Raw genomic sequence first — 20176 nt, 5'->3', positions numbered from 1 at the left:
CTCGTCAGTATCTTGTACAGTTGCAGCAAGATTTCCCTACTCTTATACTCAACCCCCTTAAAATAAGGGCCAACATTCCATTAGTCTTCCTGATTACCTGCTGCATCTGTGTTCGTTTTCTGTGTTTCATGCACAAGCTCCCTCAAGTCTCCTGGTGTTGCAGCTTTTTGCAGTTTTTCTCCATTTAAATATAAGTCTGTTTTTGTTCTCTCTTCCAAAACGAACAGCTTCACATTTTATCACATTATACTCCATTTGCCAAATGTTTGTTCACTTACTGAACCAATCTTTGTAAACACTTCATATTCCTCTCACAACTTGCCTCTCCACCTAGTTTTGTGTCACCTGCAAATTTGGCTGCAGTACATTTGCTTCTTTTTCCAAGTCATTAATATTTATGTAAATGGTTGTGGCCCTAGCACTGGTCCCTGTGGAACCTCACTGGAAAAATAACTCCTTATCCCCACTCTCTGTTTCCTCCCCATGAGCCAATTCTCTGTCAATGCCAATATACTACCTTCAACACCATCTCAATGACTTAAACCTTTTGTGACATACCTTGTTGAATACCTTTATGGAAGTCCAAATACAACACAATTGCTGGTTGAAACTTCCTTAAAGAACTCCAATAAATTAGTCAGACAAGATTTCCTTTTTAGGAAATCATGTTGACTCTGTTTGATTAGATCATGACTTTCTAACTGTGCCGCTATTACTTCCTTAATAATTGATTCCAATATTTTTCCAACAATAGGTGTTACCCTTGCGTCTGGTCTGCTAGCTAGAACTGGCTTGCAGGCTGCTAGATGGAAACCTGCCCTCCCTGCTTCCAGGAAAAGATTGCCAATGATATTATTATTTCCCTTTGGTTATTTCTGTGTGTCGGTTGTCTATCCCCTCAGCCTCTGCAATTCTAAAAGATTAACCTATGTATGCCTTCCCTGAATAGTGCAATCATTACATTCTGCACTCTTTCACTTCCTTCTCTATGAATGGTATGCTCTGTCCGTATAGCACGCATATAGCTGTATGTTAATACACGTGACAATAATAAATCAAATCAATATCAAATCAAATCATTTATCCAAAGTTATTTTTCCCATTAGCAGAGTGATGTATTCTTCTGGTTTGTCTACAACTGTTAATCTTCTTATTGGGATTCATATCCTGTGAAAAACATTTTGAAATGCTGGTAACTTTTAACCTGCTGGTGTCATAGAGGTTTTGCAGCATTGAAAATAGGCCCTTTGGCCAAACTTGTCCATGCCACCCTTTTTAACCCCCTAAGCTAATCCAATTGCCCACATTCGGCCCTTTTACCCCTCTATTCCCATCTTACCCATGTAACTGTCTAAATGCTTCTTAAAAGACAAAATTGTGTGCACCTCAGCTACTATCTCTGGCATTCATAATTTATCCAACTGAGCCATCTAGTTTGTGATTTCTAGCAATAGTTTAGAGTTTTTTTAGTTCTGGGAAGATTGAAGTTTAATTGTAGAAAATGGGATAAATTCAACTAAAGCTGCCTGTAATCTATTATGATGAAAAGGTTGAGGCCATATTGACTTAAGGGGTTAACAACTAGAAAAGTATGCACAGTAAAACAGCAGATAGGCTTACTTAGTTGCTGAGCTGGAGGTATGATGTCTATACTGCTTGCAAAGAAGTGCAGTCCAGTGGGATGTTTTCTTTTGAGGTTAGAGCTAAATTAGTTTGGAAGCATTCAGGAAAAGACTATGTTGTAATGGAGATGGGTGGACCTTCAGGTTCTCTGGTTTTAGTTTGTGTATGTGCTGGGCAAGTGAGTGTTCTACTGCAGGGAAATAGGTTATTTGGTGAGACCAGAAGACATAGGAGCAGAATTAGGCCACTCAGCCTATCGAGCCTGCTCCACCATTTAATCATACCTGATATTTTTCTCATTCCCATTCTCCATCCTTTTTCCTATAATCCCTGATCTCCTTATCAATCAAGAACCTATCTGTCTCTGTCTTAAAGATACTCAATTACCTGGCCTCCACAGTCTTCTGCGGCAAAGAGTTCCAAAGATTCACCACTCTGTGGCTGAAGAAATTCCTCCTCATCTCTGTTTTAAAGGAACGTCCCTTTAGTCTGAGTTGTGCCCTCTAGTTCTAGTTTTTCCTAGGTGTAAATATCCTCTCCACGTCCGCTTTATCCAGGACTCGCAGTATCCTGTAAGTTTCAATAAGATTCCTCCCCCCCCCACCGCCCCTCATCCTTCTAAACGCCAATGAGTACAGACACAGAGTCCTCATAGAAGAAGCTCTTCATTCCAGGGATCATTCCTGTGAACCTCCTCTGGACCTTTTCCAAGGCAGCATATCCTTCCTTAGATATGGGGTTCAAAACTGCTCACAATACTCTGAATGGGGTCTGACCAGAGCTTTATACAGTGAGGGTGTTGCTGTTAGTTAATTCAGCCAGGTGGGGCTCCAAGAAATCCTGCAAGTTGTTTGGTACAGTTCGGAGTCACGAGAAGTTCTGAGGAACTAGAAGATGGTGGAATGTCTTTGGTGCTATGCTGGAGAAGGAACCCTATTTATAGCTTGATACAGCTGCGAATTCGGAGAAACTCTGTGGAAGCGCCAATTAATGAAGCTAGAAGTCTGTGAAAGATTTTGAACTGAGGTGGGAATGCACTTTTAGCAGTCCCGTGGAATGCAGTTTCAGGAGGAGAAATTGAATAGTCAAGAGGCAAGCATTCATTGAGGCTGCCTGAGTCACAGTGTCTTTTGTGGGAATTTAGGTGATCGATCTATAACAGTGAAAAATCCCTCCTGAGAGAGATCATTTTACCAAAATGTTGTGGCTCACAGTGGTCACTGATGTCTGGGTGGATTGTTGAGAAACCTGTGGATCATTTGCAGCTGCCATTTAATGTACAGTGTTTAAACCATAGTTTGCCCATTAATTAATATTTATCACGTCTCATGTTAATTCTGCATGTTAGTGCTTCAATTGAATATTGTAATTTGTTTTACTTTTCTGACTTTGTAAAGTTTATTTTGTTCGTTTGTTTGTGGCTTTACTCTTCTCATGGGTATCTGGATTACTGGTCCCTAATTTCATCATATAATACTTTAGGATAGAGTATCGAAAGTATACTAATCTCTGAATATTTATGGTCACTCTTCATGCTTAGTGGATTATTTCCAACACTAACTATAACTTGCATATATTTGGCAGTTGGGATAGTGGGTTAGGGGAATTAATTTTTATTAATTTATTGTAATGATTTACCTCATCTTGATTTGAAATATGTCTAGTTTATAGTTATTACATTGCACGTTTGACTGCTTTTCACGAAATATAGTTTACTAGAGCTTTCAAATCACTTTGTGTATGCACATTAACTTACAGTAGATGCAGATATCTAAAAACAATGTATTGCTTTTTAAGAACTTCATAGAAAATAGCATAAGAATTTCATGTGCATTTTTAATGTGAAGGTTTTACAGTTAAAAGGACTATGGATTTTACTTAATGTAAGTTACTAAATCATGACTTAATACTTCATTAATATCTTTTAAAGTCTCATTTTTCCATTCTTACTAATGCTATTATTTTTATTTTGTCCTCTAAATATTACTCTGCTTCTCTTCTCTTTTCTGTCTTCCTTTTCCTTTCCAAGCTGCTGTTGCTGCCCATGAGGCTGACTGCTCTGGCAATGTTTTACATAATTGCCCCTCAGTCAATGAAGGTATTCTGCTCCCTCTCTAATACATCATACCAGCTTTCATCCTTTAATTTCAGTAGTTATTTATTATTCAGCTTTAACCACTCTTACATAGAGGTAAGTGCATTCATGCCGAAGAGAATTTTCCTTGAGCTTTTGCATTAAAAAAAAGTTAGAATACACGTTCATTTTTTTCCCACCATATAATTTTCCTCAACATGGCATGAAGAATGTTTCATTTTTATAGGTAAAACATATAGATGTGTAAAATTTACAAACCATTCAAATTTTGACCTAACTGGACCAAATGTGTCATGATAATAGTTTCAGCTGTGTCTTTTCCTGATTCACTGCCAAGTAGAGTGGATAAAAATGAGAACTTTGTTGTTACAGCAAATTAAACAGACATTCAACTTTAGAAGGAATAGTCAAAGCCTATTAGGAAATCTGAAAAGCTATCCAAAATGACAACGGGACACAACTCTTGGCCATTCAGAGTGCCCAATACAAGTTTTGGTGTTGTTCAGTTGCCCCTTGTTTAAAGCTGCTGGTCGAAGATTGTCTGAGAGCAGGGGAGTTTTTGCAGCTTTTGTTGCAATGAAGATCCTTTTCAGTGACATCATCAAGTCAGTCCTGACCACATCCCATCACTGAACTGAAAATTAATGTTGTTGGATCAGAGAGAAATCTGCGTGAAATGTATGCTCAGTTCCTTCTAATTCACAGCATAAAACAGAAAAATTGTGGCAAGGGAAGACTAAATTACACCAATAAGAGTACAATTTTCTGGACATTATACTGGTGATGATTTAAATAAAATATCTGTTTGTTTGTCTCCCACATTTTGGATTATACCTGAAATTATTTCAGATATTCAAGCATCCTCAGATTTCCATTTTTTGGTTCATGGTCTAAAAGAGTTTGCAAACTAGAAAATATTTTTTGTATATTTTAAAGCTATGAAAGTATGAATATTTTGTTAATTGTAGCTACTGATTATACTGATTCTTGTAAAAATCCTTGTTAAATATTTTGCCAAAATAATACATTTTGCTCTCTTTGTAGTCCACAATACATCATCGCCGTTATTATTTTTCACAATTTTATGTATTGTCATTACATTACATTTAACCATTACAGTTTGAATGGATAACATCTTTGTGGAGGTGGATAACATCTTTTTAATTTTATGATTAGATTTGTTTCTTATATTAGGTCACCATAGAAACTGCAGTTAGCTTCTGTTGATTTATTTTTTCTGTTAAAATTGCTTAAGTAATGCACACAATTTGATTTTCAATCGACACATTTTCATTTGGCCTAAAAATGAGCAGTTGAAAAAGATGCTTTTTAAATATGCTTGTAAAGTGGTGTTTGTGATTTTTATTAAAGAGCTGCTTAAAGAAGTAGTCAACAGTGTAGGTGCTGGTATCTTTCATAATACAGGCTTCAGGAGTAATTCCAGTTCAAGTTGATTTTGACACCTAATTTTGAATATAATGTGTGCAAGACTATTAGGATTGTCATAACTTTAGATCAGTATTCAATGTATCATGATGCACAATGCATTTGATGTACCTTTGTAGGTTGGAGTCAACTAGCAGCCATGCATTGTGTAATGCTTCCTGATTATCTGGGACAGGACAACTTTAGACCTCCGCTCCTGGAGATGTTGGCCCGTCGATGGCAAGATCGTTGTTTAGAGGTAAAAATTTATTTAAGGACCTGCTGCTGATTGAACAGATGAGATATTTGCTGAACAGAATGTTGTTTCCTAATGCAAACTCTGTGGAGTTTGCACATTCTCCTCGTGTCTGTGTGGGTTTCCTCCAAGTGCTCCAGTTTTCTCCCACAGTCCAAAGATGTGCAGGTTAGGATGATTGGCCATGCTGAGGTTGCCCCTTCGTGTCCTGAGATGCGTTGGTTAGAGGGATTAGTGGGGAAAATGTGTGGGGATATTGGGGTGGGGCTGGGTGGGATTGTGGTCGGTGTGGACTTAATGGGCCGAATGGCCTTCCTGTACTGTAGGGTTTTTAAAATATTGGCAATGCATTCTGGCAGTGAAAAAAATGCACATTTTAGCCTTATTTTTTCCTTCAATATTGGATGTTATGCTAAAGTATATTCTGGATTTCACAGTCCTGTTTATCATACCCAATGGAATTTGAGCTTATACTGTGTGGATTTGCTTGTTAATTGATATTTAATGTTAATTATGGTTTAATTTGTTTTGGCCTTAAAAAAATTAAAGTGAAATCTTGTAATTTCATCTGGGAGTTGTTTGGTAAATTTGTTTTAAGATCACAATGGACATTTTAACAATATTCTAATTTGATATTTCCAGCTTTTTGTTGGAATAAGTTTATTCGAGGCTGTTAAAGTGACAGAATTTGTACGGAGTAGTTACCAATGACATGTTGCTGATTGTTACAGTTTTAGAACTTTTTATAGAGACTGGTAAATGGTTTTTTGTACCTATGTTTGATAAATGAGTAGGTAGCCTTGACATCGCACCTTTGCTGCTGTGGCAGAAATTTTGTTGAATGTGCAGCTTTGTGAGAAAGGTTCTATGAGGAGTTGAATGAGGGGCAGCTGGGATTTTACCATTTGATAAATAACTTGAACACAAAATACTGTTTGCTTTTTTAAGCATTGTAAAGGCTCACATTGTAATACTTGTGAGATATTTGAGGACAACCCCTCCCCCCCAATTTTAAAAGTTCTTTCACAGTTCAATTTGCAATTGAATTTCAAACATTCTCCCTTGCCTCACCCATCATTCTCTTTCTTAAAATACTTTCTGCATTATTCTTGTTTAAGTTATCAAGGTTTACATGAGCATAGTATTCTTTTAGAGAACAGATGAAGCTGATCATTTAGAAGTCTTCATGTTGGTCTCCAGCTCTGGAATTCCCTTCCTAAAGCTCTGCACAGAGGACTGAGGCTTGGTGATTATGTAACTAGGCTAGTAATTTAGAATCTAGGGCTAACAATTCAGAGACACAAGTTTAAATTACACCACAGCAGCTAGGGAGATTAATTTAAATAAGTCTGGAATAAAAAGCTACTATTAATAAAAATGACTATGTAACTACTGGATTCTAATAAAAACTCACCTTGTTCATTATTATCATTTAGGGATCAAAATCTGCCATCCTCACTTGATCTAGTCCATACGTGACATCAGATCCAGAAAGAATGTAGGGCCGAATGACATGGTCCTTTTTTTATATCCAATAATTAATCCCTTAAAATTTATAAATGTTTCCAAAAGTATGTAAATTTAATGATGTTTTCATGTTTCCGTTTGATTTAATGTCTGTTATATATCATTTCAGACCTGAATGCATCTATTTTAACTATCTTTTCTTGAAAGGTGAGAGAAGCTGCTCAAGCTTTACTGTTGGCAGAGCTTCGTAGAATTGAGAAAGAAGGACGAAAGGAAACTATTGACATGTGGTCACCGTACCTGCCACAATATGTGGACAACATTATGTCACGTAAGTACTACTTGGTCTCTTAATTAGAAGATTCTAAAATCTGGAAATAGAAGCTGTTGGTTGTAGAGGATTGTTTTTCAAACTGGAGGTGTGCCTCAGGGATCGGTGTTGGGTCCACTGTTGTTTGTCATTTATATTAATAAGTTGGATGAGAATATAGGAGGCATAGTTAGTTAGTTTGCAGATGATACCAAGATTGGTGGCATTGTGGACAGTGAAGAAGGTTATCTTGGATTGCAACGGGAACTTGATTAATTGCACCAGTGGGCTGACAAATGGCAGATGGCGTTTAATTTAGATAAATGTGAGGTGATGCATTTTGGTAGGTTGAACCAGGGCAGGACTTAGTCAGTTAATGGTAGAGCATTGGCGAGAGTTACAAAACAGAGAGATCTAGAAGTTAAGGTTCATAGCTCCTTGAAGTGGCATCACAGGAGGACAGAGTGGTGAAGAAGACATTCAGCATGCTTGGTTTCATTGGTCAGGACATTGAATAAGAAGTTGGGATGTCTTGTTGAAGTTGTACGAGACATTGGTAAGGCCACACTTGGAATACTGTGTCCAGTTCTGGTTGCCCTATTGTAGAAAGGATATTATTAAACTCAAAAGAGTGAAGAAAAGATTTACTAGGACACAAGTGGAACTTGATGGTTTGAGTTACAGGGGGAGGCTGGATTAACTAGGACTTTTTTCTCTGGAGCGTAGGAGGTTAAGGGGTGATCTTATAGAGGCCTATAAAATAATGAGGGGCATAGATCAGCTTGATAGTGAATATCTTTTTCCAAAGGTAGGGATGTCTGAAACTAGAGGGCATGGGTTTAAGGTGAGAAGGGCGAGATACAAAAGTGTCCAAATGGGCAATTGTTTCACACAGGGCAGTGAGTGCCTGGAACAAGCTGCCAGAGGAAGTAGTAGAGGTTGGTACAATTTTGTCTTTTAAAAAGCGTTTGGACAGTTACATGGATAAGATGGGTATAGATGGATAAGGGCCAAATGCGGGCAATTGGGATTAGCTTAGGGGTTTAAAAAAATGGCAGCATGGACAAGTTGGGCCAAAGGACCTGTTTCCATGCTGTGAACCTCTATGTCTCTATGCATCTGCTTCACTAGTTTTATTAATTAGTATAGAAATCCATTGCCTGTTCTTGTGCTGAGCCAGACCAGGTTTGTGTTCTAATCCATCTGGGGTTGGATGATCTCAGCTGAGCTAGCGGTTGTTATGCTACAATTGGTAGTGGCATCTCTGGGTACAGAAAGGCAAAAAAACAGAGCTCCAACTCTAGACGACTCTGTAGAAAACACCATATATGAATATTGGCTGAAGACAAGCTTTTGTGTCACGCCCGTGTATATCAGCTTACTGATCTATTGTCAAGGCTTACACATTAAAAACATCCACTGAATGAGTGATCCAAAGTTTCCCTGAAGGGCTTCATGATTTGATTTATTATTATCACATGTATTAGTGTACAGTGAAAAATATTGTTTCTTGCATATCCTTGTACAACAGTCGCTGAAGGTAAGCATGCAGGTAAAGCAGGTGGTCAAGAAAGCAAATGGTATCTTGGCCTTCATAGCAAGAGGATTTGAGTACACGAGTAAGGATGTCTTGCTGCAGTTATACACGGCCTTGGTAAGATTACACCTGGAATATTCTATGTAGTTTTGATCTCCTTATCTGAGGAACGATGTTCTTGCTATGGAAGGAGTGCAGCAAAGGTTGACTGATTCCTGGGATGGCAGGACTGACAAATGAGGAGAGATTGAATCAGGATTATACTTGCTGGGGTTTAGAAGAATGATGGGGGGGCGGTCTCATAGAAACCTAGAACATTCTAACAAGATTAGACTGGGTAGAAGCAGGAAGAATGTTTCCGATGGCAGGGGAGTCCAGGGCAAGGGGTCACAGTCTGAGGATATTGGTATACCATTTCGGACAGTAATGAGGAGAAATGCCTTCACCCAGAGTGATGGGCCTGTAGAATTCTCTACCACAAAGAAGTTGGGGCCATACATTCTATGTTTTCAAAGAGTTATATATAGCTCTTGGGGCTAAAGGAATAAAGAATAGTGGGGGGGAAGTGGGAACAAGTTACTGAATTGGGTGATCAAACATGATCAGAATGAATGATGGAGTAGACTCGAAGGTCGAATGATCGATTCCTATTTGTTATGTTTCTGTGAACTGATTCACAGCTGACACCAATTCATGTTAGGCTGTTTTGTCCTATGTATGCTATCAAATATCTATAGGAAACAAATGGAAGGCACATTCTATGTAGGTCTTCATAGCACAAAGATTCAAGTACAAGAGCAGGGATGGCTTGCTACAGTTACGCAGGACTTTGGTGAGACCACACCTGAAATATTGTATGCAGTTTTGGTCTCCTTATCTGAGGAAAGATGTCCTTGCTATGGAGGAAGTGCAGTGAAGATGTACCAGACTGTGACACATTTCTCTTCATCACTGTCCTAAATGGGCTGGCTACCTGTATCCTCAGACTGTGATCTCTGGCTCTGGGTTCTCCTGCCATCAGAAACATCCTTCCTGCATCTGTGCGGCCTAATCTTCTTTGAATTTTATAGATTCTTATGAGATTCCCCCCGATTCTTCTAAATGAAAATTACAGATCTTCCGGAGTCCATAGAAAGAAGAGAAGGAACTTGCATTTATATTAGCACCCATTTGCAGCCAGAAATACTTCTCAGCCAGTATCATGGTTATAATCTGAAAATTTGCTGTGACAGTGAAGGGAATGACCAGATAATTTGTATTCGTAAACTTACTTACGGGATAGTAACATCGAATCATAGAAGCTGTAGTAGAAGACTCATGGGTCTTGATTTAATGATGTTGCAAGCTGGACAGAGTTATGTGGCCACGTTTCGGTGGTTGGCTTGATGTTGCAACCGAGTGACTCAGAGTTGTGTGTGTTACCATTACACTGAGGCTGACACCTCATGATCCCATATAAAGCTGTTGAATTGAGAATCCATTTTCTTTTACCACACCCCTCATTTTAAATATGTTTTATATTTATTTTGCATGGTGCTTAATATCATATGCAATGGAGTTATTACTTGTTGACCTTGCATGTCACTGTATATTCATTAATCGTATGAAACATTTTATTTCATGGTGTATTTGTAGGTGTATTATGAATTTATTCTGCTTTTGTGTATTGAAAAGAGGTTTGTAGTTGTGGTTTTAAAATTCCTGTTCTCAGAAAAAGTACACTCAATTGTTTATCGCCCGATTATATTTTCAGATAATTATTGTGATTAGTTTCAATTCCTTGGAGACAGCAAGCTTTTGCAGTAATTGAGTGAGAAACAATGTCAAACAATAGGAAAGATAATTTTGCTGCTATTGTACCACATATCATTATTTAAACCCTGTTTGAGTTGAAATCACCTAAGTGCTGTGTAATGTGAGACTGATGAATCTGCTAATGGTGTTGTATTAGGAATGAGGTTATTATTTATTACATCCCAAGAGGGAATTAATCTAATGCCTGTTGTGATTATTTTTTGACAGCAGTCAGTCAGTTGAACAACAACTTAATTGATTTTGGATAACAAAAAATATTAATACACTTAACAATTTGGTGAAGAAAATATGTATTTTTGATTGTTTACCTTTCACCTCCATTGATTATGTTTGCAAATTTTCAAGGTTGTGCATCTTTTGGCATTCCAAATGAAGAACTGTCAGCCATCTAGAAAATTGGTTAGATTAAAAAAAAGTTCTGGCAGTGTGTTGGCTATAAAATCACCAGGGCACTGCACCTCACAAACATGGAGCATTGCAGTTAAGATATTTGTATTCTGTATGCACTTTGCATTATGTCATTTGCTTTATCATGTGTCTCAAGATGTTTTGAGATTTGTGCGCAATCGATTATCTTTTGAAATGTAGTCATGTTATATGGGGACACTGCCAGTTAGTTTTTCACAAAGCATAATCCCATAAATAAATAAGGTGAATATCCAAATAATCTATTTTTGGTGGTGGTCATTGAGGAAGAAATACTGGACGAGGAGAGTGCCTTGTTTTTCTATGAATGGTGCAATGGAATCTTTTATATCCACTAAAATCACTGGATCTGGCAGACAGGGCTTTACCCTAATGTTTATTTCAAGGACTATATTTCAATAATGCAGTCAAGCGCTGGCCTAGATTATAAGTTTTTAAGTCTTGAAGTAGAGCCCAAACCTATATCTTTTTGACCTGCACTACCAACTGGGAGACGGTGATAGTTTTGCCTTGTCGCTTTTTTCTCTTCTTCCCTACCTCACTAATTAATTGAAGGAGAAATAAGATGTATTGTGTTGACCGTTATTATGTCAAATGTTGAATTCAGGACAAGATCAACTCATTCAGCCTATCAAACTAGTTCTGCCCAGAAGCCAGTAGAATTCTTCTATCATAGATTTTCAACTCACAATATCTTACTTAAAAAAAACTGTGCTAGTGGGGAGATGGATAAGTCAAGTTATGTTGCCCTAGCCCTGCTTTTAGCAGTTATTAATCAAATTCCTTTTTAAAAATTTTGAATTAATAATTTTACCATCTTTGGAGAGGCTGAATAAACTAGGCTTGTACTCGTTAGAGTTTAGAAGAATGAGGGGAGATCTCATTGAGACATATAAGATGATGAATGGGATGGATAGGATAGAGGTGGAGAGACTCTTCCCGCTCAGAAAGGACAGTAGGACTAGGGGGCACAGCCTCAAGATAAAGGGGGGGCGGTTTAGAACGGAGTTGAGGAGGAACTTCTTCACTCAAAGGGTGGTGAATCTCTGGAATTCTCTGCCCGTTGAGGTGGTGGAGACTGCCTCGCTAAATATTTTTAAGACGTGGGTTGATGGGTTTTTGATAAGCGAGGGGATTAAGGGTTATGGGGAGGGGGCGGGAAGGTGGAACTGAGCCGCGACAGATCAGCCATGATCTTATTGAATGGCGGGGCAGGCTCGAAGGGCTAGATGGCCTACTCCTGCTCCTATTTCTTATGTTCTTATAACTGTTGTATATTGCATTGAGTAACACATGCTTAGCTACAGTCAGTCATCACTGAACTAACTTTATTTACCCTTCCTCAACAAACAGGGTAGCAGAAGGGTAGCTACACTCCTTCCCCATTTCATAGAATGACTTGGACATCAAAATGTTAAATGTCATGGGTACATAATTTGCCAGTATATATGTCTTAACCTATAATATGTCTAAACCAGCATCAGCTATACGGATGGCATGGTGGCATAGTGTTGCCTCACACTGCTAAGGACCCAGGTTTGATTCCAGCCTTGGTGACTATCTGTATGCAGTTTGCACGTTCCCCCTGTGTCTGTGTGGGTTTCCTTTCTCAGACCAAAAATGTGCAGGTTCTGAAGATTGGCCATGCTAAATTGTCCCTTAGTGCCCAAAGATGTGTAGGTTAGGCAGATTAACCATGATAAATGCAAGACAGATGGGGTGCATCTGGGTGGAATGATCTTTTGGAGAATCAGAATGGACTCAATGGGTTGGACAGCCTCTTTCTTAAGTGTACATATGCTATAGTTCTAAAATCTGATACTTAACAGTTATGTTGCATGGGTTTTTTAACTGTACAAAAACACACAAATTACAAAATTGATTAAAATGTTTTCATGTGAAAAAAATTATTTTCCTAATCTTAACAAAAATGTCTCCTTCTTTGCTACGTATGTTCAGTTTACCTATCTTTTTCTTCTACTGTATGAGCTGAGAGAAACTATTACTACCAGATCATTAATTAATCCTGACTCATTATACGTTTTCTATGAAAGTATTGAAATCCTACACTTGCTTTGCAATAAATGCCAGCTCACCTTGCGGGCGCTCGCTCATCTTGCGGGGTTTGACGAGGAAGGGTTGGTGATCACCATCAGCAGTAACCAGAAGGATCAGAGAGTAGGAAAGGCAGAAAGCTGGAGGGTCAGCGAAGAGGGATGGCATCAAGCTGGGGGTAAGTCGATAGAGTCAGTATATTTCTTCCATATTCTGCATTTTATTTCATTTGTGAATATTGGAATTTAGGAGTATAAAGTATTTTAGCGTAAGGGTAATATTTTAATGTTGTTCTCATATTGAGAACCTAACGACAGCTTTTTACATTGGTTTTAATGGAAAATTTGATTTGTCTATTTTTTTTCATTTAAATAAAAGCAAATTACTGCGGATATTGGAAAGTGAAACCAAAAGAGAAAATGCTGGAAAATCTGAGCAGGTCTGGCAGCATCTGCAAGGAAAGAAAAGAGCTGATGTTTCGAGTCCAGACGATCCTTTATCAAAGTTAAAAGGCATAGAAAGTGGGAGATATTTAAGCTGTTTCGGTGTTGAATTCAACAACTTCAGATGATTAGCTCCACCTTGCCACAACCCCTTTGTTTTCATTTTATTTAATTTTACCTGCTCTCTTCCTTTTTATTTCTTTATTGTCTGTATTTTTTCATCTCCCCTTCCCTTACCTTTTCTCCCTCCTTGCTTCTCCTTTTTCCTTTTTTCTCAGTTTTACCTCTCTCCCACCCACCTCTCCCCCACTTCCCCCCCTTCAATTTCATCTGTCACAGATTACCCTCTGATTCCATTCACACTTCCTGTTTGGTCTATAGACTGCCATTAGCAGCCTTTCCTCTTGGTTTTGTGGCTATAACTCATCTTTCATTCCCTCACCCTACAGTAAAAATATCTTTTACTTTCTGTGCCTTTTAACTTTGACAAAAGGGTCATCTGGACTCGAAACGTTAGCTCTTTTCTCTCCTTACAGATGCTGCCAATGCTGCTAAGATTATCTAGCATTTTCTCTCGTTTCATTTGAAGTTTCACTTTGTAATTGCATTGCCATCGTTAAATGAGGACTTACTGCGTATGTAAACGCCATTTCTGACTTTTAAAATATTTTTAGTTTTTTTCTCGTACTCCAATTTCTCCCTCTTTTTTCCAGTCATCTCTCATGTTATGATTAATCTCCTTCCTGGAGGATCCTTTATTACCATGTCATTAATTAATCCTGTCTCAGTACACATTTACCAGGTCCAAAATGGCTTGGTCCTGTTCGGTTCCAGAATGTATTGTTCTAAGAAACTGTCCCAAAACACTCACTTTGGCTACCTTTGCTAATTTAATTTGTCCAATCGATGTGAATATTAAAGCCATCAGCGATTGCTGCAGCATTTTTCTTGCAAGCCCCCAATATTTTTTAATATATACTCTTTCTGAATGTGTAAGGGTTTGTCAGCTACTACCACCAGTGAATTTTATTATTTTCTATTTGTTACTTCCATCAAGTGTGTTGCTGTATCTTGATCTTCTGAACCAAGATGTTTTCTCACTATAGTACTAATCTCATCCTTTTCCTTTCTTCCTCTCCATCCAAAATGTCAAAAACCTTTGAATATTCAAATTCTTGGTCACTTTGCAACCATGGTCCTGTCATCACTATTATATCAGACTCATTTATTTCTACTTGTGTTATCAGTTCTTCCATTTTGCGGTGAATGCTGCAAGCGTTCTGATAAAGGGCCTTCAATTCTGCATTTTCACCTACTCTGACCTTATTTGTTGATGCACTCTTACCTTTATATACACTGTGCTTTCCTGTTGTACTCTTGTCATCGATGCACTTTTCCTTTCCTCTTTAACTTTCTAAATCCCTCCTCACATAAGCCATCCCCTCACTAATTAGTTTAAAGCTTCTTCTACAGCCTTTGTTCTATGATGCGCCAGGGTACTTGCCCCAGCAGGTTCAGGTGAATGGTCTGCCAATGACACAGCACCCTCTTCCCTGCGTTGTGGTGCCAGTGTGCCATGAACCGAAACCCATTTCTCTCTCACCAACCTTTGAGCCACAAATTCAACTATATTATGGTATTTATTCCATGTTATTTGCTGGTGGCTCAGTTAGTAATCCAGAGATTATTACTTTTGTGGTTGTGTTAATTTAACCCCTGGCTGCTCTTGCTCCCCTAGCAACTGTTCTTTGTGCTACCTGTGTCATTGGCACCCATCTGGATCGTGAATCCTGGCTCATACCCTACCCACTACAGGTCCGTTACCAGCTCAGAGGGGCTTTCCATAAACCTGGCAGCACAACCATTGGAGCTCATGCTGTTGGCTGAACCATATCTATCCCCAAGCCACGCAGTCCCCTACTACAATGACATTTCCTTTAATTTCCACCACTTGAATGGCTTCCTGCGATAAGGTACCATGATCAGTCTGCTCACCCTCCCTGTGATCCCCCCTCAGCCACACAGCTTCAAGAACATTAAACATTGGACAATTGCAAGAGCTGCATCTCCTCCAGTATAACTTTCTTGATTCCTAGACTTGCCTTACGCTGTCTCAAGTTGCACTCGGCCATGAGCTGCCACCTCTGTGCCTGCTTCACAACTTCTCACCAACTCTTCAGTGTCTTTATATATCTTTGGATACCAAAAAATAGTCTCCCTTCTGCTTTCATACAGACCATCCCTGTGTTCTTTTGATGAAGTTCTTCTCACAACTCTCTTAACCTTGGTGGAAAAATAGCTCCTAAATCCCATAGAAAACAGCTTTGATCTACATTCATTTATATATATGCAATATTCCTGTAATTTCTCATCACAGCCTTTAGTTCAGCCATTCATGACATAATTGAGCACACTCTACCACCAAGGGATGAATCATCATACTATATAATCAGTTTTAAACTGTGGAATCTTGTGCCTTCATTGCTTTTGTAAATAACTAAGATTTCAATCAAGACTAACAAAAATAATTCACAGGTAATTCAGTGGTTAAAATGAATTAGTATTCACAAGAAACTTTGAAAGAGCAATTGCATATCTGTTGACTTAGAATATTTAGTATCATGTTGATGGCTGATTTTGCAGTTTGGTTCTCCTTGCTCAAAGACCTCTTGTGCTCCCTTTGTACTTCTTCAATGTCAGATGTATTGTATTCTTCAATGTCAGGAGTATTGTGAGCAGTTTTGGGCCCCGTAACTAAGGAAGGATGTGCTCGTTTTGGAAAGGGTCCAGAGGACGTTCACAAGAATGATCCCTGGAATGAAGAGCTTGTCATATGAGGAATGGTTGAGGACTCTGGGTCTGTACTTCGTTGGAGTTTAGAAGGATGAGGGGAGATCTTATTGAAACTTACAGGATGCTGTGTGGCCTCGATAGAGTGCGTGTAGAGAGGATGTTTCCACTGGTAGGTCAAACTAGAACCAGAGGGCACAACCTCAGAGACAACCGTTCAAAACAGAGTTGAGGAGGAATTTCTTCAGCCGTAGAGTGGTGAATCTGTGGAACTCGCTGTTGAGGTGGGTGTGGAGGCCAAGTCATTGAGTGTCTTTAAGACAGAGATGGATAGGTTCTTGATTAGTAAGGGGATCAGGGATTAATGGGAAAAGGCAGGAGAATGGGGATGAGAAACGTATCAGCCAAGATTGAATGGTGGAGCAGACTCGATGGGCTGAGTGGCCTAATTCTGCTCCTATGTCTCATGGTCTCATATACTCTGATTATTGTAAGTACTTGGTCCTGCTTAACTGTACTTTGTTGAGCAAATTTTCTCCCATCAAGGAGACATTATTCCTCCTACTTCCAATGGATTCATCATCACATTCCACCTTAACAGAAACTTCACCTAACGCTTGTTAAAAGAATAAGTAGTCAGTTTAACACTGGTCTTGCATAAGGAAATGTGACTGAGGGACTTTTTTGCAATCTCCTTCCAAGATAACAGATACTGCTGCAGCTATTTCAGGAAGGAAACTAAATTGTAAATCTGTGACTTTAATTTTACTTTGGATACTCAAATTTTATCTTCAGCCATGTTACTCTCATCTTCCATGTGCTGCTTTTCTTGCTCTCTGACTGAGTACAACTCTTAACCAAAAGCAGAAAATGCTGGAAAAGCATTTGTGAAGAGAGAATAGAGCCAATGTTTTGAATCTGGATGACACTTTGTCTATCTCTTGACCATCCCACTTGATAACATCAACTTCTGTTTTCACCTGTATAATACGCACAATTGAGAACACCCAGATTTTTGAACTAGCTTTCATTGTCCCACACCCTGGTTCATGGCTACCACAACCTAAAGCATTTCCTCTGGTCCTGCACGCTGTCTGGATATGAACCACTTTCCCCACAGGTGCAACATCTTTATTAGGAACGGGGTCAATTAAATGGCTGGTGGCTATCATGGCAATGGGTGCATCTAAATTTCTGTTTCTAACAGACTAAATCAGTCTGCAATCCAGTAGACCTATCCAGCTGGTTCAGAGAAGAAAAAAACTCCCTTGCAATTTGCAACTTCTCTTTCTGCCATTTTCATGGCTATGGGCCCTCACTTCCATGCCAGCTTGTTGCCTTTGCTCAAGGTCTGGATTTTATTGTTCTTTAGGTCTCATTCAGACATCTGTCAGGCTGATTTCTAAGCAACGCTCACAGTGACGAGAGTTTCTTTAATTTGAGAATGCAATTTATAGTAGTTGCAATTGACAACTACTTCGCTTCATGGAGTATAACTCTCAGCGCAATTTCATTCTTAGTCATGCCATGAGTCCAAAATCTCCTCAATTTCAGAATAGTCCACAGTACTGAGGTTTTGTTAGTAACGTTGGTTAGACACTACCTCAAAAGCATCTGGCCCTATCATTTACTTCACTCTCAACTTTTCAATTCATTTTCAGTGAAATATGTATCTTTCGTTGGTTACCAGTTTTCTTTGTTAGGATTTCCTCTTTTGTCCCCAAATTTTCTTTCAGTTTCATTGTTCAACTCTAACCATGCTGACTCACGTGTACCTAAACACAATGTTTACACGTGCAGCAATCTTTCACACTGCTCAAACTTCCTCAAAAACAACTTTGTGTTCCAGAATATGTCATATGTTTTCTTCGTACTTAATTTCTTAAATCAAAATGTAAAGGATCGCCATCTTCTGTGTGTTGTACTGAGCGAGAGTAACACCAATTCAACTGCAGGCAGCCAGTATTGAACTAACCTTTTTTTACTCTTCCCCAATAGAGAGGGTAGCAGAAAGAGCTGCACACTAAGGTAACGCATAGGGCTACCAACCAAGAGTTGAAAGTGAAATTAGAATTTTTTTTTGTCTGGGTGGCCTTCCTGTGAGCTGTAAATTTTCTATGGTATTGTGTTTCTAAGAATTTGGGATCAAAAAGAACAGTCTGCCATATGGACCACAACTTGGACTCTTTTGTACAGCTCATCACCAAAGCCTGTTGGAGATACTGATGCGTTTGAACCAGCATGGAGGTTAGATCATCTCTCTTCACTCTTCACTCTTCTCAGTCTTCCTTACAAACTCCACTCCTGCAGGGAGTTAGTTAAATCACAGAGCAAATGGGAGTCTGTTCAATCTCTACTATCTGCAGGCCATAGCCAAGGTTGTCCCATTGTGTCACTGATTTACTGTATGCAGAGTGTGCTTGTGTCTGTGCAAACTTGGAGGCCAAGCTCCATGCCATTGTTGGCATGGAGGTAATTGAGAGCATGGGCCTTGACTAAAAGTTAAGTTTAACGTCCTCTACCTGTCTGGTTTAATTCCCATGAATCAGGTCCAGCGCAGCTCCCTCCCTTATGGACCCTCCAAATATTGATTTAAAAAGTTCTCCTGTATACATTTCAAGAATCTACTACATTCAAACCCATAACTCTATATATATCAGTTAATTTTGGGAAAGTTGAAATCACCTAATATAATAACCTGTTATTGTTTTTACACACCTCCACAAACTGAGCACATATTTGTTTCTCAATATCCCTCTGACTATCTGGGGGCCTATAGTAAACACTTAACAATGTCGTTAGAACATATCCTAGAATGTTGAGTTGCCAGTTGTGCCCTTCCTTCAATCATGCTCTGTTATTACTACTATGTCACACTTCTTTGTGTCAATCATTGCCCTCAACACATCTGTTTTACTTGCAGTACTCCTGCCATTGAAGTAGAGGCCATCCAGCACAGCCTTTACTCCCTTGAAATGTAATACAGTTACACTTGCTCTGACTTTGGTTTTGTGTATGATTCCATGCCCTTAAACTGCAAATTGTCTGTGTCCTCTCCCCCTGCCAAATTAGTTTATACTTCCCCCAACAGCCCTAGCAAAACATCCTGCAAGGATGTTCGTCCTGTTCTGTGATTGTGACATTGGCCTCTTCCTTATATTTCACTGCTCTCATACTCTCACTGAGTCAGCAGATGCTGAGGGACAGGCTAAACAGATACCATTTCCAAATTTCGACAGCTCCAATGTCACCCTTTGGCCTTTTAGAACTTGGAACATAGAACATTACAGAGCAGTACAGGCCCTTCGGCCCCTGATTTTTGCACCGACCTGGGAAACCAATCTAAAGCCCACCTAACTTGCACAATTCCAGTATTATCTATGATTCTCTTGAAGATCACAGGGGTCGGCTATGTATGGAACCAAAAGAAATGGGGGAGATATTAAATGGGTTTTTTGCATCTGTATTTACCAAGGAAACTGGCATGGAGTCTATGGAAATAAGGCAAACAAGTAGGGAGGTCATGGAACCTGTTCAGATTAAAGGAGAGGAGGTGCTTGCTGTCTTGAGACAAATCAGAGTAGATAAATCCCTAGGACCGGACAGGGCATTCCCTCAGATCTTGAAGGAGACTAATGTTGAAATTGAAGGGGCCCTGGCAGATATATTTAAAATGTCAGTATCCACTGGTAAGGTGCTGGATGATTGTAAGATAGCCCATGTTGTTCCGTTGTTTAAAAAAGGCTCAAAAAGTAATCTGAGAAATTATAGGCCGGTAAGTTTGACGTCAGTAGTAGGTAAATTATTGGAAGGAGTACTAAGAGATAGGATCTACAAATACTTGGATAGACAAGGACTTATTAGGGAGAGTCAACATGGCTTTGTGCGTGGTAGGTCATGTTTAAGCAATCTATTAGAGTTTTTTGAGGAGGTT

The 20176-nt window shown here is 39.0% G+C and overlaps 1 protein-coding gene across 6 annotated transcripts in view; it reads left to right on the top strand.

Annotated features, from left to right (window-relative positions):
• Window positions 1–20176, top strand: part of wdr7 (WD repeat domain 7) — a 695157-nt gene that overhangs the window by 249375 nt on the left and 425606 nt on the right. For 4 of the 6 annotated variants that reach the window (XM_080182523.1, XM_080182596.1, XM_080182684.1 and 1 more), the window contains 3 exons: window positions 3653–3721; window positions 5284–5402; window positions 7074–7197. In XM_080182523.1, the coding sequence (XP_080038649.1) occupies window positions 3653–3721; window positions 5284–5402; window positions 7074–7197 (312 nt within the window). The remainder of the gene's footprint in view (window positions 1–3652; window positions 3722–5283; window positions 5403–7073; window positions 7198–20176) is intronic. The other 2 variants (XM_080182751.1, XM_080182666.1) reach the window with 1 other exon arrangement.

The sequence above is a fragment of the Carcharhinus amblyrhynchos genome, chromosome 1, assembly GCF_965287045.1.
Source record: "Carcharhinus amblyrhynchos chromosome 1, sCarAmb.v2.hapA, whole genome shotgun sequence".
Taxonomy (NCBI): domain Eukaryota; kingdom Metazoa; phylum Chordata; class Chondrichthyes; order Carcharhiniformes; family Carcharhinidae; genus Carcharhinus; species Carcharhinus amblyrhynchos.
This window is presented reverse-complemented; position numbering and strand designations above follow the sequence as displayed.